This window comes from Gymnoscopelus microlampas (genome assembly GCF_963454915.1).
Source record: "Gymnoscopelus microlampas genome assembly, chromosome: 3".
Lineage (NCBI taxonomy): Eukaryota > Metazoa > Chordata > Actinopteri > Myctophiformes > Myctophidae > Gymnoscopelus > Gymnoscopelus microlampas.
This window is the reverse complement of record NC_139940.1, coordinates 5,555,759-5,580,373: the sequence shown is the minus strand read 5'-3', so window position 1 is coordinate 5,580,373 and position 24,615 is coordinate 5,555,759. Positions and strand designations below refer to the sequence as shown.

The window sequence follows — 24,615 nt, the reverse complement described above, 5'->3', positions numbered from 1 at the left end:
CACGCTCCTGCTGGCAAAACTTCATTAAACTGGTCCTCACTAGTTTAACCCATTAAGACCTGAGGCCGATTCTACAAATGTCTTCTAAATCCCAACAGTATTCTGAAAAAAACATGTTTCTATATCAGTGGTGCCCCCAATCTTTTTCATGTCAAGGACCCCCAGAATTATATGTATTTGGCCACGGACCCCCATCTCAAAATATTTTGTTCCAGGGACCCCCCCAGAAGCAAAGATTTGAGTTAATGTTTGCTTTAAAAGAATATATATATACAAAGATTTGCACACATTTTCAAGATTTTTCAAAAATAGCAGATCTTCAAGCTCATAGCGCGGCACTCGGTGCCGCGCTATGAGCTTGTAGATCTGCTATTTTTTAATAGCCAAAGTGTAAAATAATGCTTTTTAACTCGAATCAAAAAGTGACACAGATGTGTCCCAGGTCTTAATGGGTAAAAAAGTACCTTTATCATTGTCAAGCATTGTGGTAGAGGTAGACTAACAAAGTATTATACAACAGGTAGTTCCGACCAAGCAATCTGATTGGTTGAAATAGCTTTCTAGCCGTGCTTCAAACCAGCATCATAGCACGGGCCTAATCACATTAATAAATCACTCCGCACTGCAGTCCAGTCCGCACCTGATTAGACCATATATGGCACAGCTGTGCTGTGAAGTCACGCTGTCCCACGGTAGGAAAACAAACAGACAGTAGCCTGACCCACCGCCGCCACCGGAGAACAAACAGCTATGCAAAACGGACTATGTTGTTAATTTTGACTTATTTGGTGGACTTATGGTTGATCAATGGTTAGAAGGTTATAAATATCCTCCTGTGTAAAGTAAAATTACTCCCATTTCGTTAACAGTCCAGTGTATGTTATACTTTATCGTACGAAGGTATCGCATGGCGAAAATAGCCGATCTACAAGTTCACAACGCGTCGCCATCGCGACGCGTTGTCAGCTTGTAGATCAGTTATTTTGGCCGCGTGACACGGTCGTACGACGGAGCATATAGCCTACTGGAATTCATTCCACTGCGCAAGCATTGATAGCTCAGCTGTGTTGATGAGACGGTGCCTCAAACTCAAAGCACTGCTACAGGGACTATTTTATGTCTCTCAGTCAAAAACTATTTACAGGGAAACGGACAATAGCGAAACATTTTATTAATTGCCCCACAATATGAATACATTTGGATGTGTTTTGTTGGTAACTGTTGTACAATTAAGCAATATTACACGAGAGGGGGTGCTTTACCTTACATTATTGGCACTTCAGTGATGCTCGCGGAACTCGGCTTCGCCTCGTTCCTGACCGCATCACTGGCGTGCCAATAATGACGGTAAAGCACCCTCTCTCGTGTAATATTGCTTAATTGTATTGTGTGTGTGTGTGTGTGTGTGTGTGTGTGTGTGTGTGTGTGCGTGTGTGTGTCCAGGCTCATGCAGCACATGCTGTGTCACTGTGAGGTGATAATGGTCCCCAAGGTGACGGCCGGCGGCAGAGAGGAGGACGTGACCACGTGTAGAGAGTGTTACAGGCTGTTCTCCTCCCCTCAGCAGCTCAAGAACCACCAAAACCTCGTCCACACCCCCACCACCTACCCCAGTAAGAACCCTGCCCCCCCCCCCACACACACACACACACACACACAGACACACACACACGCACGCACGCACGCACGCACGCACGCACGCACGCACGCACGCACGCACGCACGCACGCACGCACGCACGCACGCACGCACGCACGCACGCACGCACGCACGCACGCACGCACGCACGCACGCACGCACGCACGCACGCACGCACGCACGCACACACACACACACACACACACACACACACACACACACACACACACACACACACACACACACACACACACACACACACACACACACACACACACTAGGGCTGGGCAATTAACTCTTCCACTGCCAGAGTAAATACATAAATAAATGAAGCCCAGACTGACAGCGATTTTTAGATTTTCTTACCCTTTTCAAGTAGTCACAGAATATTTATCTCCAGTATGATGGATCCCCTCGTGGTTGCTAATCACGGAGTGTTTCACTGTGCTTCCACGGGAAAAAGAAACATGTCATCGCGACCTCCCGTTCGTTCGTTATACGCCGTTGAAAATAGCATGTCTCGCTCAAAAATACATAGTAAAACACAGGAGCCCAGATACAGAATATTTCCCAAATACTTTAACCAGGAAATGAACGCAGCAGCAAATCTTCGGATCACGTTATCTCCTGGTTCTGTGTGGAAAAAAATAAAATAAAAAGTCGCCCAAAGTCGTCCTTGGCAGTGAGTGCGTTTGGACGATTTCTGAGGGCGGTTGGGCGTTTGGACGATGTCTCGTCATTAGTCGTCCTTGGCAGTGAATGACCACTCAAACTCCATATGGTTGAGTGGTGTCCCTCAGAGCTCTATACGTTGTGAGCTTGTCGAAACGGCTATTTTCTGCTAAAGCTTTCCCCACAATACGGATGCTGGGGGTTAATTGGTTAACCCAAAATAATACTTATATGGAAACCAACATTTAGAACCTCGACTTACACCAGAACCTGGACTAGAACCGACTTAATCTTGCTGTAGATTACTCAAATAATCACGAAGCAGATCGTTTTTTAACACACACACGTATATTTGTTTTCTTGTATATCAGTCGATCTTGTCAGAGAACAATGAGGGCGGTGTAAAAAAGAAGTGTGTACAAAAAAAAGTTTTAAATACCGGTAATCGTGATTTGAAGTCATATCGCCCAGCCCTCCAACACACTATGTCACATGTTCATCGTCAAATCAATTCATTTTGTATTTCTCTTTGACGTGCGCAGCGTGCAACTCTATGGCGGGCACTCTCTCGGTGTATTTCTATTAAACATTTTACTAGTGACACCGACGAAAATGCTCACACATTAATAGGCTACCCTACCGTGTTCCAGGCCGACTGTCCATTACCATTGTTTACACTTATGTCTCTCTGTAAACTTTACAGAGAGACATAAGTAGCATGCCATGACATGGAGTAGTAGAGAATAACGCTATGTGATCAAAGCAGCAAATAACATCAATGCCACTAACAACCATGCTTACAAATAATAATAGTTATATAATATTAACTGTCCGTTACAGAGGAACATAATTTTGCCGTAAAGAATAACGCCACGTTGCGTGATCCAGCACTATGTAAGTAATGAACGTTTTTATGATCTACTCTTTTCTTTTCTTTGATGTGAAGATCGAATGATCTTTCAAACTTTACATCGCCGCAAAAAATAAATATCCATTTAACTCTGTAGGCGTAGGATACTTTAATGAGCCTCATGATTCTCATTCACTGTTTATTTTGCGTCGGGGACCGCTGGCGCGTCGCATCGTCCAACAAACACATATCACTCCCATGTTGTCAGGCAGAGACGATGAGAGACTAACTTAAATAACTTAAATAACTTAAATAACTTAATTAACGTAAACAACGTACTAACGTCACGCGGACTCATCTCCTCTCTTTTATTGTCAGTAACAGGATAGAGGTCCTAGTCACTGATGGATGATCAGAGTTATTAACCCAATCAATTCGGGAACGCATATGTGTCATTTTAGATTTTAGCTATTACCATTATTTTTATACTTTGGTTATTCAAAAATAGCAGATCTACAAGCTCGTAGCGCGGCACTCGGTGCCGCGCTACGAGCTTGTAGATCTACTATTTTTAAAAAATCTTGAACATTTTGTGCAAATCTTTGAATACGTATATTTTTTTTAAACATTTTTTACTCAAATATTTTCTTTTTTCGGGGGGGGGGGGGGGTCCCTGGGAACATCATATTTTGATGGGGATCGGCGGCCAAAAACATCATTTTGGGAGTTTTTCTTTTCAATAGTATGTTTATTGATTTTAAACAAAGACAAAACAAGACAAACAGCTCAGCTCAGACACGTTATAAAAGGAGAAGGACACGGATACAAATATATACCTTTTGGGAGTCCTTAACAAGAGAAAGTTTGAGCACCACTGATATAGCAACAAATAGTTTTTCAGAAAAAAGTAACACATTTGTTGAGACACTTGACAGTTACAAATGTTCGCTTTAAAAAATACATATTTAAAGATTTGCATGCATTTTGCGATTTTCTCGATATTCTCTCCATACCGTTAGTAGCATGAAGGACACATACTACTAGTGCTAATACTAATACTAATCTTAGTAGCCTACTAATACTAGTCCTACTGGTAGTACTAATATAGTAGTACTAATAGCATAGATCAATGGTTCTCAAAGTTGGATTTTTATTTTATTTATTTTATTTTACTTCGTGAAAGTTTGTGAAAAGTTTTGACTACTTTTGAGATATTTAAACAACACAAGTTGTGTATGGGTGTACTCAGCACCACATCTTTTCAGATGGGGGGGGGGGGTCCGCGACCAAATACATCAATTTGGGGGTCCTTGACCTTGGACGTGCCAAAGTTTGAGAACCACTGGTAATAGAGGGGCGGGGTCTTTAGGATGAAGCTTGTTCCATGATGTTTCGTGAAAACGGTTGTGTTCACAAGCCCCTCCCTCTGCAGGTATATGCAAGATCTGTGATTGGGCGTTTGACGACGAGACCATCTTCCTTAACCACATGAAGACCAATCACAAGCCGGGAGAGATGCCGTACACCTGCCAGGTAAAGTTGACTGTGTAGGGTACACCTGCCAGGTAAAGTTGACTGTGTAGGATGAGGTCGATTAGATTTTTTTCGGGTTAGTCGCACTGGCGTAGCCAGAGTGTAGAATAACTACGATCAAAGTATTGGACAGGGCGTCGAAAATGAAATTAAAGAATGGTACTTTATATAGAAAAGAAAAGATGGATACAAATGGTACAAACAACGTTCTTTTAGACTGGTTAGCTTAGCTTTGATTCATTCGCTCCACAGAGCTAGTATTGCTCAATAGACGGATTTCCGCGCGACGTCATCACAGAGCAGAATGCGCAATCTGCGCATGCCCGGGTGAAAGGCGCGTTCGAAAATACAGCCCTGAGCGGCAGTGAGCGCACTGGCCAATACAAACTAATAGGCGAGTGTGCTCCGGTGCGTAATTTCCAAACGCACCCATAGGCTTCCCCCTCCTCTGCGCGGTCATATTCCTCTCATGTTTACTAACAGGAAACCCGTCTATAGCACTGGAATATAACAACACTGACCCGGAATCTTTCTACATCCGGTTTACCGCTAAGCCTTGTGGGACATGCAGTTTTTTACTTAACCCCTTGTTAGGTATACAAATAGAAAGTAACAATACTGTGTCAAACAATGTTTCTCAATAAACAACATCAATAAACTGTATTAAATGAAATCTCTCCTTTTTAACTCTGCTTTTAACTGAATATGATACTTTATGAATTTAGCAGCAATTAAATCAGTCATGCAAATTAACTATGTAACCCATTAAGTTACAACACAGAGCGCTAGTATAGGCTGGGCCTAGGCGAGAGCGGGTGGGCGCGCTGGCGACGCATGTACACGCGCTGGGTTTTTGGGTGGATTTTGTGACTTTTTTCCCGGTTTTTGGTTACTTTATTTCGGTATTAGGGTTAGGTTAGGGTTATGTTATTTAATTCGTTTTTTTGCCTGATTTTACCGATTTATTATCAAAATATAATTATTAAAAAAATACAAATCCAAAACATTTATTTTTTTGCAAAATCGATTGGGTGGGCCAGCTTTCTATGTGGGTGGGGCCGCGGCCCACCCCAGCCCACCCGTGGCTACGCCCCTGGTTTGTCGCAGTGGTTCCCAAACTTTTTAGCTTGGGACCCAAAAGAGTCTCCCGGGGACCCTAACTAGTGAAAAGATTCCTTTGGAATCACACACGTTTGGACTTGATGCCAAGGAATGTTCAGTGACTGTATTATGCTCCACTGTGCAGATCCCTGTTTAGTCTCTGATCAGTTGTGTGACTGTCATGCCTCATTTATTCTCTGTCATGCGACAGTGTTTCTTACCCCCAAGCGCCACCTCTGTGTGATGGAGTATTATTACATTGAATGGCAGAGACAAAAAATACATTTTAATCTGGGAGTTCGACGTTCAGCTGTCTGTCTCTTTGTCTCTCTCTCACTCACTCACTCACTTACTCTCTCACTCACTCATTCTCTCACTCTGTCACTGACTCACTCACTCGCCCACTCACTCACTCTATCTCTCTCATTTACTCATTGTCTTATTTCTATTCTACACAGAATATTAAATATGACTATTCTGTGTTACATAATATTAAATATGACTATTCTGTGTTACGGAATATTAATTATGACATATTCTGTGTTACAGAATATTAAATATGACTATTCTGTGTTACAGAATATTAATTATGACATATTCTGTGTTACAGAATATTAAATATGACTATTCTGTGTTACAGAATATTAAATATGACTATTCTGTGTTACAGAATATTAAATATGACATATTCTGTGTTACAGAATATTAAATATGACTATTCTGTGTTACAGAATATTAAATATGACATATTCTGTGTTACAGAATATTAAATATGACTATTCTGTGTTACAGAATATTAAATATGACTATTCTGTGTTACAGAATATTAAATATGACATATTCTGTGTTACAGAATATTAAATATGACTATTCTGTGTTACAGAATATTAAATATGACTATTCTGTGTTACAGAATATTAAATATGACTATTCTGTGTTACAGAATATTAAATATGACTATTCTGTGTTACAGAATATTAAATATGACTATTCTGTGTTACAGAATATTAAATATGACTATTCTGTGTTACAGAATATTAAATATGACTATTCTGTGTTACAGAATATTAAATATGACATATTCTGTGTTACAGAATATTAATTATGACATATTCTGTGTTACAGAATATTAAATATGACTATTCTGTGTTACAGAATATTAAATATGACTATTCTGTGTTACAGAATATTAAATATGACTATTCTGTGTTACAGAATATTAAATATGACTATTCTGTGTTACAGAATATTAAATATGACATATTCTGTGTTACAGAATATTAAATATGACTATTCTGTGTTACAGAATATTAATTATGACATATTCTGTGTTACAGAATATTAAATATGACTATTCTGTGTTACAGAATATTAAATATGACTATTCTGTGTTACAGAATATTAAATATGACTATTCTGTGTTACAGAATATTAAATATGACTATTCTGTGTTACAGAATATTAATTATGACTATTCTGTGTTACAGAATATTAAATATGACTATTCTGTGTTACAGAATATTAATTATGACATATTCTGTGTTACAGAATATTAATTATGACATATTCTGTGTTACAGAATATTAAATATGACTATTCTGTGTTACAGAATATGAATTATGACATATTCTGTGTTACAGAATATTAAATATGACTATTCTGTGTTACAGAATATTAAATATGACATATTCTGTGTTACAGAATATTAAATATGACTATTCTGTGTTACAGAATATTAAATATGACATATTCTGTGTTACAGAATATTAAATATGACTATTCTGTGTTACAGAATATTAAATATGACTATTCTGTGTTACAGAATATTAATTATGACATATTCTGTGTTACAGAATATTAAATATGACTATTCTGTGTTACAGAATATTAATTATGACATATTCTGTGTTACAGAATATTAAATATGACTATTCTGTGTTACAGAATATTAATTATGACATATTCTGTGTTACATAATATTAAATATGACTATTCTGTGTTACGGAATATTAATTATGACATATTCTGTGTTACAGAATATTAAATATGACTATTCTGTGTTACAGAATATTAAATATGACTATTCTGTGTTACGGAATATTAATTATGACATATTCTGTGTTACAGAATATTAAATATGACTATTCTGTGTTACAGAATATTAAATATGACTATTCTGTGTTACATAATATTAAATATGACTAGTCTGTGTTACAGAATATTAAATATGACTATTCTGTGTTACGGAATATTAATTATGACATATTATGTGTTACAGAATATTAAATATGACTATTCTGTGTTACGGAATATTAAATATGACTATTCTGTGTTACAGAATATTAAATATGACTATTCTGTGTTACAGAATATTAAATATGACTATTCTGTGTTACGGAATATTAATTATGACATATTATGTGTTACAGAATATTAAATATGACTATTCTGTGTTACAGAATATTAATTATGACATATTCTGTGTCACAGAATATTAAATATAACTATTATGTGTTACAGAATATTAATTATGACATATTCTGTGTTACAGAATATTAATTATGACATATTCTGTGTCACAGAATATTAAATATAACTATTCTGTGTTACAGAATATTAATTATGACATATTCTGTGTTACAGAATATTAATTATGACATATTCTGTGTCACAGAATATTAATTATGACATATTCTGTGTCACAGAGTATGTTTAACACTTGCTGTTCCATTGCAGATGTTTGGGGGTTGTTTGGGCTTCATCTTTGTTGACATTTTACTTGGGTTCAGTTGTCTCCTACCACGGTGACTCGAAAGCTCCCCCATCTGGTGTGAGAGTGTCATTAAAAGACAGACTGAGTATAGGGCAATGTTCTACTGTAGTGTTGTGTTCCAGTGGTTCTCAAACTTTTTAATTTCAAGGACCCCCAGTTTGGCATGCATTGAGCCACAGACCCCCATAACTCTTGAGAGTGAATGCCACTTTGAGAACCTGAATTTGCAGTGTCATCTGTCTAGGGCAGGGGTTCCCCCGGGACCAAACCTACAAAATACATTAAATTAATCACCTATTTAAAGCCTATTTAAAGGCCTATTTAAAAGATCAGAAATTTTCAAAATTTGTGGGACAAGTTGTATTTTATTATTTAGTTTAATGGAAAATGTTCTGATTTTTCTTTGAAATCTTTTGATTTTGATTTTTTTTCTTAAAAAAAAAAAAAAGATTACAAAGAATTTGAATTTGAAAAAAGTAGGAATGGTTTAAAAACAAAACAACAATAACACACCTCTTTCCTCTCCTCTCCTCTCCTCTCCTCTCCTCTCCTCTCCTCTCTTCTCCTCTCCTCTCCTCTGCAGGTGTGTTCGTTTCGCTCCTCTTTCTACTGTGACGTGGTGAACCATTTCAAGGCGTGTCATTCAGGATACTTCCACCTGATGTGTGTCTTCTGTCTGAAAGTCTTCAAGACCAGCCAGAGCTACCAGGGACACTTCCTCAGACACAAGGTCAGAAAACACACATACACTGCTAGTATACTACAGGATACACTAATATACAGCAGTACTAATATGCTGCAATATTGACATTCTCAACTAAAACGATGGAGCTTGGACAAAAACGTGTCCAGTACATATTCCAGTTCATATTAACATCATAACAGTGTCCAGACAGTATATTTCCAGTTCCCATACATAGTCCAGTTAATAATATGCATAAAATATATGAATATTACACCAAAGTGACCGTCTGTCTGTCTGTCTGTCTGTCTGTCTGTCTGTCTGTCTGTCTGTCTGTCTGTCCATCAGAAAGGACAGGGTTTCCACTGTAACAAGTGTCGTCTTCAGTTCGTCTTGCTGAAGGACAAAATGGACCACAAGCATATGGACCATAAAAGCTTCCAGCGTCCAGAACAACTCAAGGGCCTTCCTGCCGGGGCCAAGGTGTGTGTGTGTGCGTGTGCGTGTGTGCACCGAGTGCCGCGCTATGAGCTTGTAGATCTGCTATTTTTTGAAAAATCGTGAAGATGTGTGCAAATCTTTTAACATAATATTTTTTTAAGCGAACATTTGTACAATATTTTGTTCCAGGGACCTCCAGCAGCAAAACTTTGAGTTAAAAATGTTTCCCAAAAGAAATACGTATGTTCAAGATATTTCAAAAATAGCAGATCTACAAGCTGGAGTATAAGCTACAAGTATAAGATAGTGGTTATAGCTAAAAATCTAAAATGACACAGTAGTCTATGCGTTCCCGGTCTTAACTCATTCACTGCCAGAACTTATTTCTGGCCGCGGTTGCCCACTGCCAGCGATTTTTCTTACCTTTTTCAAGTAGTCACAGAATATTTATCTCCAGTATGATCGATCTCCTGATGGTTGCTAATCACTGAGGGTTTCACTGTGCTTCCGCGAAAAAAAAAATAAAAAATGTCATGGTGACCTCCCGTTCTTTTGTTATACTTCATTTGAAATAGCATGTCTCGTCAAAAATACATGTAAAACACAGGAGCCGAGATACAGAATATTTCCCAAATACTTTTAACCGGGAAGTGAATGGAGCAATACATCTTTGGATCACGTTATCTCCTGGTTCTGTGTGCACAATTTAAAAAAAGGTAAAGAAAATCGTCCAAAAGTCGTTTTAGTCGTCCTTGGAAGTCTGGGCCTTTGGAAAAAAGTCTTCAAAGTCGTCCTATAGCAGTGAATGAGTTAATTGGTTAAAGGTTTCATGACATTCAGTTTTACCACACATTAAAAGTCTTTGTCATGGTCCTTCAAACATGTGTAAAAGGTTTTAACAAAAAAATCCACTCCAGTGATCCATGGCAGGTGTTTTTCTCCCACATTTCTAAAGCCTTTTCAACTGCAATGAAAAAATAAATCTTTGCCTGCGGGTGTCACCTCTGCTCCGCCCCGCCGAAAGGATAGGGGAGGGGCGAGGAGGAGAGTGGGCGGGATTAATGGCCTGTGACTTCACTGCCCAAGGGCCAAGCTCAGAATACTTTTCAGCCTAATTATTCAGAAAACCCCAGACCACCAAAAATCCACTGAATGTTCAAAGTTCATATTTTTTGGGTCATAAAACCCCCCAAAAACATAAAAAATAAAAAAAGTGAAAATGAATATCATAGAACCTTTAAAGAACGTGTCATTTTGTAAATTAACGTTATTATCATTATTCATCAGGTGACCATCAGGCTGTCACATCCAACGCCCATCACAATGCCGGTCACACCTCGGTCGCCGATCACACATCATCCGGCGGCGGTCCCCGCGCGCCCCGCCCCCCCGCCATATCCAGTGACGCTCGCTCGCCCCGCCCCCCTCCTCGTCAGACCAATCAACATCAAGACGGAAGAGCAGAGACAGCCAATCACAGCCAATCCGAGGAGGAGGAGGATAATAGGAAGGAAGCCAGCTGTGAGGTCAGCCCGACTTACTTGACCCCTGACCCCAAACACTGTATCCCCCTGACTGCTAACCCTGACCCTTGACTTTTAACATCTTAAAACCCTACAGTGAAAATAGCCACTGTATATAGTATATTTCAATTCAGATACGACACTATCTTATCTGAAGTAGTTTGCTTATTTAAGCATGCAAATGTATTAATGCATGCAGTAAAAACATATTTTATGTATCAATACCCCGGGAGTTATAAATAATAAGTAAGATAGATAGTGGTTAACATGATTAGCTTTAAGCTGTCTGAGTTGACAGTTTCTCATTCATTTCCACTGTGAATAATTAACTGAGCTGCTATCCAAACAGGTTGCATTTATTTCAACGTTTGATTTCACTTGTGATGTATCTTTTGAGGGGCCTTGGCCGCAAAAAGAAGCATTTTATGAATGGAGGAGTGCTTGAATAGCATGAATGTCCAGCGTGCTGGCATGCAGAGTTTGATACAGCTTGGCAGTATTTGTTCCCGCTGGAAGCTCAAATAACGCTTTCAGCGGACATGGCCCCTAATAAAATTTCAATGAAATCTCTATTTCAGACCCAGGGAGATCCATATCACAATTATACAACACAACACAATAAGATAAAATGCAAATATCCCACATTGTTCAGTTTCTGACATATACAAACATGTGCGCCAATGGTTCCACAGACGGAGAACCTGACAGAACTGCGTGTAGGGTCCGTTATGACAGCGATTATGACATTTACTGACATAAGGTGTGTGTGTGTTTTCCAGCACTCTGAGGTGCATGGAGTGTGGAACAGATGCCTCCGATCTCTTCGCTCACTTCCCCACCTACGTGCGCTGTCTGCTGTGTGCGTTCAGCACCTGCTGCTCACAGGCCTATGCCTCCCACATGATCCAGTAAGTCTAACACGCCTTTAACACGCCTCCCACATGATCCAGTAAGTCTAACACACCTCTAACACGCCTCTAACACGCCTCCCACATGATCCAGTAAGTCTAACGCACCTCTAACACGCCTCTAACACGCCTCCCACATGATCCAGTAAGTCTAACACACCTCTAACACGCCTCTAACACGCCTCCCACATGATCCAGTAAGTCTAACACACCTCTAACACGCCTTTAACACGCCTCCCACATGATCCAGTAAGTCTAACGCATTACATTTACATTACAGTCATTTAGCTGACGCTTTTATCCAAAGTGCATTCAACATAGGTAGGGAACGAAACTACTAATATATCTTAAAGTGTACAATATGAAATGATACCGGACAGGAATGTATCTGTGGGACAATATTGATGTCATTGTGCTGTTTCTTCAATGTATTTACTAATCTTTATTTTATTTATTCTTTTCTCAGCAAACATGTACCGCATACGGCCTTCTCCACACCTCTCCACAGAAGATCTCCACCCTGGTATGAGCATTCAGTCTGTTTCTCTGTTTTACATATTACTGTTACTGTATGCTCTTATATAGTGGTCCACTGGTCCTCAACCTTTAGAATTTCAAGGACCCCCCCAATAGGCCACGGACCCCCATTTGACACCATTTTTCTTTTTTATCTCTGGGACCCCAATCTACACTGTCAAATCCTCAGTGTTAATCTATCTTAGAGTGTACAAACCTGACCCTTATGGGTCCATTTGGTTCCGTTCGTACACTCTCAGAGATTCAGACAGACCCATAATGGTCCCATTTCGACCCCTGGTGGTCCCCAGTCATTTTACAGTAGTTGTTGCTATATTTATATATATAGCAACATGAATTTAATCATATCTAAGTTTACAGAGAACGTAGGTTAGGGTTTAGAATGGGCCTCAGTTCTAAATAGGCTAGTGTGTTGTAATGTTGTAATATGTGGTAATGCACTGGTTCTCAGCGTGAGGTTAGGTAAATGGACCTTTTTACGGGTCTGTATCAAATGGGGAGTCTGTGGTAATAATGCAATTCAAACTGGGGTCCTTAATCCTTAAAGAATCACTGTTCTAATGTGTTCTATGATGTTGTGTTGTGTTCTAATGCGTTCTATGTTCTAACGTCCCCAGCCCGTACCAGTTGAGGTGTTCCAGCTGTGACTTTGTCCCTCAGACTGGAGACCAGATGGCCAAACACCTGGTGTTCAACCCACATCACAGCTCCATCTGCACGACCACCAGTAAGTACCAGTCTGTGATTGAATGTGATCCATGGAAGTTGGCTTGTTTGATTTCAGTAGCCAACATGTATATACAGTATGAGATAAGCAAGAGAGAGTTCAATTATAATGCAGGACAAAAACCTTCAACTAAATTGATCAGTGTCACATTTCTTGTGCAAACTGCCAGCAGGCCAAAGAACTCAATTCCCAAATATTTTACAAATAGGTCACCATTATTATGCCCAGAAAACTGTTACATGCGCGCCTCATGCAGTCTCTGGGTCTCTCTGTCTCTGTCTCTCTGTCTCTCTGTCACTCTGTCTCTCTGTCTCTCTGTCTCTCTGTCTCTCTGTCTCTCTGTCTCTCTGTCTCTGTCTGTGTCTGGATGCACATGGACATGTTCATGCCATGTCTATCTCTCTTCCTATGTCTGTGTCCACTGGCCAGCGAAAACGTGAACAGATGCAGTCACAGTGTTAGAACAGTGTCATCCCATTAGCCTGGTAAACCCTCCCTCCAGAAATCTCATTTCCATTTGATTTCAGGAGTGAGTCTGGCCTGAACGCCCATTCTGCAATATTGGCTGTGGGCTGGAGTTGGGCGGGAGTAATACCGTTGACTGACAACCCCTTCAGCCAATGATCGTTTTTCCCCTTCAGCCAATTGCAGTGCATTTTTACCACCTCCAGACTATGTGACGCAACGGGACTTTTGAGACGGCCATGCCCAAAATAGGTTGCCTTATTGAGATACATGCGTGTCACTCCCCGCCCCTGCCGGTTCTCTAAATTTATATTTTTAAATAGGCTCTGTCATGATTAATTGACCACATATATGAAGTTAAACAACTAAATTCTATCCAAACGATATCTTAATAGTAAATTCCGTGCCTCAAAAACGAAGTTTGAGACCGTTTTAAAAACGAATGTAAGAAGTGAAGGCACTCGCACAACAACAATGGCTGCCGTTCGTCTTTTGTCGGCTGCACTCAGGCTGCACTCGGCTTCAATTGGCCAACTGTCGCTGTCAATCACAGAAAGATGACCGACGACGCTGATAGGCTTGGTTATTTGGTAATGCACTAGAAACCCCCACAATGGGCGTTCAGGCCAGACTCACTCCAGAAATCAAATGGAAATGAGATTCCTGGAGGGAGGGTTTACCAGGCTATCATCCCATAGCCTGGAGGGACTGTGGCATATGAGATAATTGTCATTTTGTCGCGACAAAAACAAAAAAATATCCGTGAATGCAAGTCTCCATGGGGTGACTAATCCATTGATTTTGGGGTTAACTATCCCTTTAAGGCCTCAATCTGTGATTTCTTCACCTGGTTGGCGGTATGTAGAACACCAGGAACAATATTACTGAAACATCATCATTGTACATATTGTGTGTACATATTGTTTAGGAAACAGCGCTAGTGTGTGTGTGTGGGGTGCTCCTTTCACACTGTTACACAGACTAAATCTACAGTTGATTTAGTCGACTAAAATGTATTTTTGGCGGTTCCGTGATGGTATCGATTATGATTTTCACTTAGCTGCATGCCGAAAATAGTTGATCTACAAGCTCACAACGCGCTGCCGCGCGTTGTGAGCTTGTAGAACAACTATTTTCGGTCTGTGACACCCGCGTGCACCCATGATGACTTGTCTTACCGTAGTTCCAGTGGATCTCTCCCCCCACTAGTCCCTGCCAAACGTCTAGTTTTAATTTGTTGACGAAATTGTCAGTATATTTAGTCATAGTTTTAGTCATCATAGCTTAGTTTTTATTTAGTTTTTATTTAGTTTTTATTTAGTTCTTATTTTGTTTTGTTTTTATTTAGTTTTTATTTAGTTTTTATTTCAGTTTTATTTAGTTCTTATTTTGTTTTTATTTAGTTTTTATTTAGTTTTTATTTAGTTTTTATTTAGTTTTTATTTTGTTCTTATTTTGTTTTTATTTTGTTTTTCTTTAGTTTTTCTTTAGTTTTTCTTTTGTTCTTATTTAGTTTTTATTTAGTTTTCGGAAGTGAAAAAAGGTAGTCGACGGAACTTTTTCGTCATAGTTTTAGTCGACGAAATCAACACTGCTTTGTAGTGACTATGTTTTGCGTGTCTCTGATCCTCTCAGCCTTTGTAGAACCTGACATGAACTTCTACGCGGCCGCCAAGCAGGCTCAGCGCGCTGGGCCCGGCTCTGGGCAGAAAGTGGAGAACACGCCGGACGCGGCGTGGCTGCAGGCGCGCAACTGGACCGAACCGTTCAGGACCGTCGGAGGAGGAGGAGGAGGATTCGGAGCAGGATTCGTCGCCGCCGAGTTCACCCACGGCTGCGGGCCGCACCACGGCCTGCCCAAGAACGCCGACGCCGTGGACTACTTCACCCTGCTGTTCCCCGACAGCCTGGTGGAGCTCGTCGCCGCAGAGACCAACGCCCACGCCAAGACCTGCCAGTACCTGGGCGGCACTCTAGGGGGCAGCGGCACGTCTGACTGGGTGCCCGTCACCGCCGATGACATCAGGGGATTCCTCGGCCTGGTGATTCTTTTTTTATTTTTTTATTTTAGCAGTCAGTGGTGGAAAAAGTACTCAATTTTAAAGTAAAAGTTCGGAATTCAAAATGTGCTTGAGTAAAAGTACAAAAGTATTGGCATCGAAATGTACTTAAAGTACCAAAAGTAAAAGTACTCATTAAGTATGAAAATCTTTTGAAAATAGCAGATCAATGTGTTGACAAATGTTGACAAATCATCTCTTATGGGAGTCCCTGGCACAATGTCTTTTCAACTGGGGGTCTCAAATACATCTCAACATGGGGGTGCTTGACGTGAAAATGTTTGAGAAGGATTGGGGTAACGAACCAAAGACAAAAATAAAGAAATACAAAATAAAATAAAGCTAAATAAAGTAAACAGAATACAACAGAGATGAAAAGGAGAAGATAATAGAGGTGTATATCCATACTACATACAGATGCTCACTTACACATCCATACATATATATATATTTAAATATACATCCATGTACTGTAGGTGATCCTGATGGGCACCAAGAACCTGCCAGACCTCTCCCAGTACTGGTCGTGGACGCACAACGACAACGGCTACACCTTCTACCGGGCCATGAGCTTCAACCGCTTCAAACAGATCGCCGCCAACATCCGCATGGGCAGCGAAACCACGGACAAGTACCGCGGACGCACTGAAGGTCAGTGGTTTGACTCTAGTGCTCAACCCCACAGCCTGGGTCAAAGTGTAGATTTGGAAGATTTGAAAGTTGCTAGGTCAAATTAATTTTACGTCGTACAGGACTGGTTCCCAAACACTGGGTCGAGACCCAAGTTTGGATCGCAGACCTATTTTTATGGGTTGCGAGTAAATATCCCCTTTCAAGTCAAGATTTGGTATTAATAAAAAAAGATAAATCTATTTATTTTTAAAGAATTTCATAAATAAAATCAGAGAAACAAATTCCAAGAATAAAAATAAAAACTAGTGAAGCTCACAACGCGTCTCCCTGCGATGCGTTGTGAGCTTGTAGATCGGCTATTTTCACTTGTTTGGGTCCCAGAGAGACATACAATTTCTCTTTTGGGACTCAAGCTAAAAGGTTTGGGAACCACTGTTGTACAGGCAGAAATACAAGTGTTTGTAGATCTGCTATTTTCACTATTTTTTAAATAAAATAACCCTAATCCTAATTCCTACAAATGTAGTGGAATCAAAAGTAAAGTAATAATACATTTTATTTGTGTAGCACCTTTCATGACAGTTCAAAGTACTTTACAGAGCAAGAAGAAAGTACAAATAATTTAACAATAAGGCAAAAAAGAAAAGCAAAAGCATAAAACAACATAAAAAAAATACATATCGCAAAACAGTGAGGGCATGAATAACAACACAGAGATTTAAAAAACAAATAAAAGTGAGAGTGAAGAAATAGGTCTTGAGTTAATCCGATACTGATAAAATGTACTTAACCCATTGAGACTTGGAACGCATCTGTGTCACTTTTTCATTTGAGCTAAAAAGCATTATTTTACACTTTGGCTATTCAAAAATAGCAGATCTACTTGTAGATCTGCTATTTTTGATAAAATTTGAAAATGTGTGCAAATCTTTGAATATATATTGTTTTAAAGTGAACATTTGTAACTCAAATCTTTGCTTATTTAAAATATTTTGAGATGGGGGGGTCAGCGGCCAAATCCTATAATTGTGGGGGTCCGTGACATGAAAAAGATTGAGAACCACTGACATAGTAACATAGGTTTTTTCAAAAAACTGTTGTAGATGACATTTTGTAGAATCGGAACCTCAGGTCTTAATTGGTTAAATGCAGTGCTTTTGTTACCGTCCACGCCAACAGAAGGCGACCCGCTCTGCATCTTCAGACCCATGCTGGAGCTGCTGGGCTCGGCCATGTGGACCATCTACCGCCCCCGCTGCTGCCTGACCATCGACCGCGCCCTGCTGCCCCAGCCCATCAAAGGGCCGCCGGGGACCAGCGACCCCCGGAGCCAGCCCGAGATCTGGCTGCTCTGCGACTCCAAGTCGGGCTACTGCCACCGCGTGTCCATCCAGGGCGGGGTGGTGGGGGAGAAGGCGGGCCTGGAGACGGGCTTCCGCGTGGTCCCCAAGCTGGTGGAGGGCCTGGAGAACAAGCACCACCAGCTGTACCTGGCCAAGTCCCTGGCCTCCGCTCCCCTCATGGCCAAGCTCCTGGACGAGGTAGGAGGAAAAAGAGCAAAGCAGGGTTGATTTTGACGGCAAATGTCTTTTTTAATACAATTCCATTTAGTTTTTAGTCATATTTTAGTCTCTTTTGTGTCGCCTACCGGAACCGCTGCCTACCTGAACTGCTGGTCATCAAATTATTGGCTTAGGAATGCGACAAAATATAAAAAAATATCCATTCATTCAAGTCTCCATGGGGTGACTAATCCATAGAAACAAACTTTTTTTTTTCTTTATGGCAGTATGTAGAACTGCAGGAACAATATTACTAAAACATCATCATTTTACATTATTATTATAATTGTTTAGGAAACAGTGTTAGTGTGTGTGGGGGCAAAGCATTGTTGATTTTGACAGCAAACTTTCGAATCAAATTCCATTTAGTTCTAGTCATATTTTAGTCATCTGAAACGTTTTTGTTATTGTCTAGTTTTAGTCGACTAAATATCATAAGATTATAGTCTCTACAGTTGATTTAGTCGACTAAAGTGTATGTTGGCGGTGCCTTGGCGGCGTCATAATGGCTGATTTTACACTTGGTTGCATGCTGAAAATAGCCGATCTACAAGCTCACAACGCGCCGCTCTGCGACGCGTTGTGGTCTTGTAGAACGTCTATTTTCAGAGCGCATATATAAGTTAGTACATTATAAAACGTACATTAACCACTTTAGCCCTATTTTATACCTAGCCTATTTGAAAATAGCCGATCTACAAGCCCACAACGCGTCGCATCGCGACGCGTTGTGAGCTTGTAGATCTGCTATTTTCAAACATTCTAACACTTTTACTTTTGGTACTTTAAGTACATTTTGATACCAATACTTTTGTACTTTTACTCAAGTAAATTTTGAATTCCGGGACTTTTACTATACTTCTACATTGCAGTATTAATACTTTTACCTAAAAAGTAAAACATCTGAGTACTTTTTCCCACCACCACCATTGCATCAGGCCATCTATGCCTCCAGCTCGTTCCCTCCCCCCAGTCCCATCCTGCCCGCTCCGCTGTGGGACAACGGGCGGCTGGACAAGGCCGGGGACTTCCTGCAGAGGGCGTTCGGCCCCCTGCTGGCCACGCGCTGGCGGGACGCCAAGGAGATGGGCTGCCTGTCCACCAACGCCACACCGGGCGGAGCCGACACGGTCTGGAGGAGGTCTCAGACCAAAGCCGGAGAGCTGGACCCCATCCAGGTCAGTGGAGAAAAGGCTAGTGGTGGAAAGTAACTAAGGACATTTACTTAAGTACATTCTTTTAGGTATTTGTACTTTACTTGAGTGTTTCCAATTTCCTATTTTCAAATATTTTAGCACTTTTACTTTTGGTACTTTAAGTACATTTTGCCAATACTTTTGTACTTTTACTTAATGTATTTTTTTTAATTCTGGACTTTTACTTGTAACAGAGTATTTCTATATTGCAGTATTGGTACTTAAGTAAAATAAATGTGAGTACCTTTTCCACACCTTTGTAGAAAAGGCTATTTCTACCATTCTCCAACTGGTGCAAAAACGCAGCACAAAGCATGCGCGGTTCATGGGCGACACACATGGCAGGTTTGAAGTCAATCGGTTGAAATGGTGCCCAAGTTATGCCCGGGACAGACACAGAGGTTCCATGAATTAATAGATTGATTGTTTATTTTATTTTATTGTTCGCTCCCGATCTTCCGCCGTAATCTGAAGACTCACCTCGTCAGACTCCACCTTAGCCCGCAGCACTTGCCCTAGCCTTGATGACCCTGCAAGCTTTCAAAGGCTAAATTGTAATTTAGGTAGCATGTTATGTAGGCAGATGACAGGTTCATTTGTAGACCTGGCATCCGATAGTGTGTATATGTTTCAATGTAGAGATTATTGTTTTTCTTATATATTTTACTGTTTAGACAAGGGGTCTTCAACGTTTTTCAGGCCAAGGACCCCCTAGCTGAGAGAGAGATGAAGCAGAGACCCCAACTACATATTGTATAAAATTGTGTTCAACTTTTTCATAGATTTCATGAATAGCTGGAGTCATATTTTCTGATAGTTAACCCTCAATATTTAGTCAACTTGACCGTTGGCTCTGTACTTCTCGCACTGCGAGGCCTTGTGAGCTTGTAGATCTGCTATTTTCGGCTAATGTTCCCCACCACACAACGATTTGGCGGACCCCCTGTAATAACTCTGGGGACCCCCTGTTGAAGACCCCTGGTGATAGGTTCTTGGTTTTCCTATGATCCTAGATTACTATTTCTATGCATTTGATGTATTACCTCGTGTTGTCCTTGCTTACTGTAAATTGATCTGGATTAAGTCGTTATCGTCGTTATTCTTCTCCAGAGACCCATGGCGTTCCGGCTGCTCCAGGAGAACATGCGCGGGGTGGACATCTGCAAGCAGCTGTTGGCCTGCAATCCACTAGGGGGCGTCCCGGAGGACAAGTACTGGCGCCGCCTCTTCTGGTTCCTGGTGAACCTGAGCGTGGTCAACGCCTTCATCCTGCTGAGGGAGAGCCGCAAGGACCACCCGCCGTCCTGGGTGCAGGGCGGCCTCTTCTCCCAGCTCGTCTTCCGCAAGCGCCTGGGCAACCAGCTGGCCAAGTGCGCCCAGAAGGCCTTCGAGCCTCTCGCTCCGCCGCTCGGCTCCTCCCAGGAGGCCCTGTCCATGCAGCCCCTCGCGGCCGGCGGCGGCCGGGTGGCCCGGGGGGGCGCCCGGGCGTCCGAGGAGGAGCCGCTCAAACAGCGGCACCGCATCGTGAAGGTCAGTATAGGGACGTTAGTGGTTCTCAAACTTTTCGTGCCAATGACCCCCAAATAGACACTTGATAGACCGCGGACCCCCATTTGAAAAGATAAGCCAGGGACTCCCCATAAGAGAAGATTTTTACGGCTCTCTAGCAGTGATTTTCAACCGTTTTAATTTCAAGGACCCCCCAGTTTGACATGTATTAGGGCTACGGACCCCCCATTTAATGGCATGTATGTCTCTGGGACCCACATTCATGTTGTAAAATCAATGTTAATTTAACTCTGAGAGTGTACAAATGGAACCAAATGGACCCGTTAGGGTCCATTTGGTTCCATTTGTACACTCTCAGAGTTACAGACCCATAAGGGTCCATTTGGTCCCTGTCCATCATTTAGCTGGGGACCCCCTGGAACCCCCTCAAGTACCCCTGGGGGTCCCCGGACCCCACTTTGAGAACCAATGCAGTATAGGGACGTTACTATGTATTATTTTCGTAGCGGTTATTCTATCTTTATTTTGGATCTTTTTTTTTTTGTGTTAACAAATTAACACAAATAAATCGTTGCTGCCGGGCAGAAACCTCTTATCTCCGTATTTTTTTTCAATAAATGAACGCCCTACTTGATCGTACTACAGCGTCACACAAAAGCACCAAAAGCAGCAGATCTACAAGCTCAAAACGTGGGTCGAAGCGACTCGTTTTGAGCTTGTAGATCTGCTACTTTTGCTATTTTTCAATTTGAATCCTGAAAAGTAACATTTTGGACATAATAAGGTTTCCACCAGAGAGAGACGAAATCCTGAGCAACATATTTTGATGGGGATCGGCGGCCAAATCCATATACTTTTGGGGGTCCTTAACAAGAAAAAGTTTGAGCACCACTGATATAGCAACACTAGTTTTTCAGAAAAATGAAGACATTTGACAGTTTAAAACAGAGGTCTTCAACAGGGGGTCCGCGGAGGTACAGCAGGGGTCCCGCAAAATTGTTTTTTGATTAAACAATATTATTTTTTTTCCCATTTTTTTTTCTTCAAAAATGTCAATTTGTCTTCAAACATAACATGAATCCACCATATTTTAGCGAACAGATACATGGAGGCAGAAGTTGTTATCCTTCATCCAGAAATGCACACCTTCAGTGACGCAAGCTGAAAAGGTTGAAGACCCCTGGTTTAAAACTTAAAAAATCACACCCTGTGTGAAGTGAGTGGTGCCTTTGATGAGCCCCGTATTGACCCCCGTATTGATGTTGTCATCAATGTTTGTTTATTGGACAGACATACATACATACATACGGACACACGGACAAAGCCAGATATACTGTAGGAGTGGTTGGCACCACTCAAAAATATGTATATTCAAAGATTTGCACACATTTTCACAAAACAAATAGCAGATCTACAAGCTTGTAGATCTGCTATTTTTTGAATAGCTCAAAGAAATCTAAAAATGACACAGACACGTTCCCGGATTGAATGGGTTAAAATGTATCTGTTGTTTTAAATAATGTATTTGAAGGTCAGCTTCAGCTCCAGACGCTGTAAGAACTGCATGAAGAAGAACATCCGGCGTGAGAGCGTGTACGGCTGTGGCGTGTGTCAGATCAACCTCTGTAAGCAGGGCCACTGCTTCTGGGAGTTCCATGGCCTCTCGCCGCTCACACAAGGTCTGTACGTTCATGTTTCTCTCACTGAATATTATAAGTGTATTGTTTTTATTTTACTGATGCACCAGCAGAGCATTTGGAATTTCTGTATAAAAGGAGTAATTCACCACCAAAAAAATACTTATTTTCTATCAATTGCACACCCCATGAAGCAGTGTTGATTTTTACAGCAATTCTTTATTTAGTAGTCTTTTGAATAAAATTCCATTTAGTTTTAGTCATATTTTAGTCATCTGAAATAGATGTTCTGAAATGTTTGTTTATGTCTAGTTTTAGTTGACTAATTATCATAAGATTATAGTCGACTAAATCTACTGTTGATTTAGTCGACTAAAATGTATTTTGTCGGTGCCTTGATGCCGTCGTAATGGCTTATTTTACACTTCAGAGTGCAACACCAGAGGGCAAACAAAGAATAAAATCACTTGTCTTAGTTCTACTTCTCGAGTCCCTCCCAAACATTTTAGTGTAGTTTTTATTTGTTGACGAAATTGTCAGTATATTTAGTCATCATAGCTTAATTTTTATTTCGTTTTTATTTCGTTTTTGTCAGTGAAAAAAGGTAGTCGACCAACATTTTTCGTCATAGTTTTAGTCGACGAAATCAACACTGCCATGAAGCCTTGAATTCATGGAGATTTTTTCGTTTTTGTCGCATTCCTGAGCCAATAATTTGAGTTGGCTCAGGAATACGACAAAAACAAAAGAAATCTCCATGAATTCAAGGCTTCATGGGGTGAGTAATTGGTAGAAAATATGCCGTTTTTTGGGTGAACTACTCCTTTAAACTAAGCTGCCTTCTGTCTTCAACAGGGTCAACAAAGATAGGATTTGTCAAGGACAAAATAAGGTAAACTTTTCAAAGCTATTCAGTATCTGACAGGTTCCAATATTTAGACCTACATTGGGATAGCAGCACGTATGTGCTCTCTCACACACACACACACACACACACACACACACACACACACACACACACACACACACACACACACACACACACACACACACACACACACACTCAAGTCCAGAATACAAAATGTACTTGAGTGAAAGTACAACATGATTGGTATCAAAATGTACTTAAAGTACCAAAAGTAGAGAGTACTCATTATGCAGAATGTCCATGTCAATGTTGTAATTGTACATACATTCGGGTGTTTTGATCGTATCTCCTTTGTATCTAGTGTTGATTTTGACAGCAAATTTCAGTTTTAGTCATAGTCTTTTGAATCAATTTCCATTTAGTTTTAGTCATATTTTAGTCATCTGAAATGTTTTACTGTTAGTCTAGTTTAGTTGACTAAATATCATAAGATCATAGTCGGCTAAATCTACAGTTGATTTAGTCGACTAAAATGTATTTCGGCGGTGCCTTGATGGCGTCGTAATGGCTGATTTTACACTTGGTTGCATGCTGAAAATAGCAGATCTACAAGCTCACAACGCGTCGTGTGAGCTTGTAGATCTGCTATTTCAGAGCGCAACATCGGAGCAACCAAACATAAAATGACTTATCTTTTAGTTCTACTGGATCTCTTCTCCACTAGTCCCTCACTAACATTTTAGTCTAGTTTTTATTTGTTGACGAAATTCTCAGTATATTTAGTTTTAGTCTTAGTTTTAGTCATCATAGCTTATTTTTTATTTGTTTTTTATCTAGTTTTAGTCGACAAAATCAACACCGTTTGTATCACGTTCCCTCTCAGTGGACAGGTGGAGTTCTCCACAGAGCACATACCAGGGGACATGTTGCACTGCTTCGGCGTCGGGAAGGCGGAGCTGGACGACAGCACGCCCATCGACGAAATCGACGAGGCCATGGCTCCCATCGAGGAGATCGACTCGTCGGGAGACGAGGAGGAGGAGGAGGAGAAGATGGAGGAGGAGCTAAGGGACTACATCCCGGGGTTCCTCCCGGCGGCCGTGGACCACCATGACATGACGGAGGAGTTCAGAGCGGACGTAGAGGGAGGAGAATACGACGAACCTCCGTCGTCGTCTCCTCCTCCGCCGCTCAGGGAGGACGCCCTGTCCGCCCGCCAGCTGAGGATCTGTCTGTTGGCGCTGTGTGGCGGCCTGCGCCAGGCCTCCACCGACTTCAACACCCAGGTTAGTAGAGTTGA

The 24,615-nt window shown here is 41.0% G+C and overlaps 1 protein-coding gene across 2 annotated transcripts in view; it reads left to right on the top strand.

Annotated features, from left to right (window-relative positions):
* The window catches only part of pogzb (pogo transposable element derived with ZNF domain b), a 71,311-nt gene that overhangs the window by 37,379 nt on the left and 9,317 nt on the right, over positions 1 to 24,615 (top strand). The window contains exons 9-25 of one of the 2 annotated variants that reach the window (XM_084051797.1): positions 1,444 to 1,613; positions 3,151 to 3,204; positions 4,593 to 4,693; positions 9,151 to 9,297; positions 9,598 to 9,732; positions 10,978 to 11,216; positions 11,993 to 12,121; positions 12,588 to 12,644; positions 13,276 to 13,385; positions 15,486 to 15,892; positions 16,387 to 16,561; positions 17,723 to 18,084; positions 19,044 to 19,283; positions 20,412 to 20,831; positions 22,342 to 22,489; positions 23,303 to 23,339; positions 24,199 to 24,601. In XM_084051797.1, coding sequence (XP_083907923.1) covers positions 1,444 to 1,613; positions 3,151 to 3,204; positions 4,593 to 4,693; positions 9,151 to 9,297; positions 9,598 to 9,732; positions 10,978 to 11,216; positions 11,993 to 12,121; positions 12,588 to 12,644; positions 13,276 to 13,385; positions 15,486 to 15,892; positions 16,387 to 16,561; positions 17,723 to 18,084; positions 19,044 to 19,283; positions 20,412 to 20,831; positions 22,342 to 22,489; positions 23,303 to 23,339; positions 24,199 to 24,601 — 3,334 coding nt within the window. The remainder of the gene's footprint in view (positions 1 to 1,443; positions 1,614 to 3,150; positions 3,205 to 4,592; positions 4,694 to 9,150; positions 9,298 to 9,597; positions 9,733 to 10,977; positions 11,217 to 11,992; positions 12,122 to 12,587; positions 12,645 to 13,275; positions 13,386 to 15,485; positions 15,893 to 16,386; positions 16,562 to 17,722; positions 18,085 to 19,043; positions 19,284 to 20,411; positions 20,832 to 22,341; positions 22,490 to 23,302; positions 23,340 to 24,198; positions 24,602 to 24,615) is intronic. The other variant, XM_084051798.1, reaches the window with a different exon arrangement.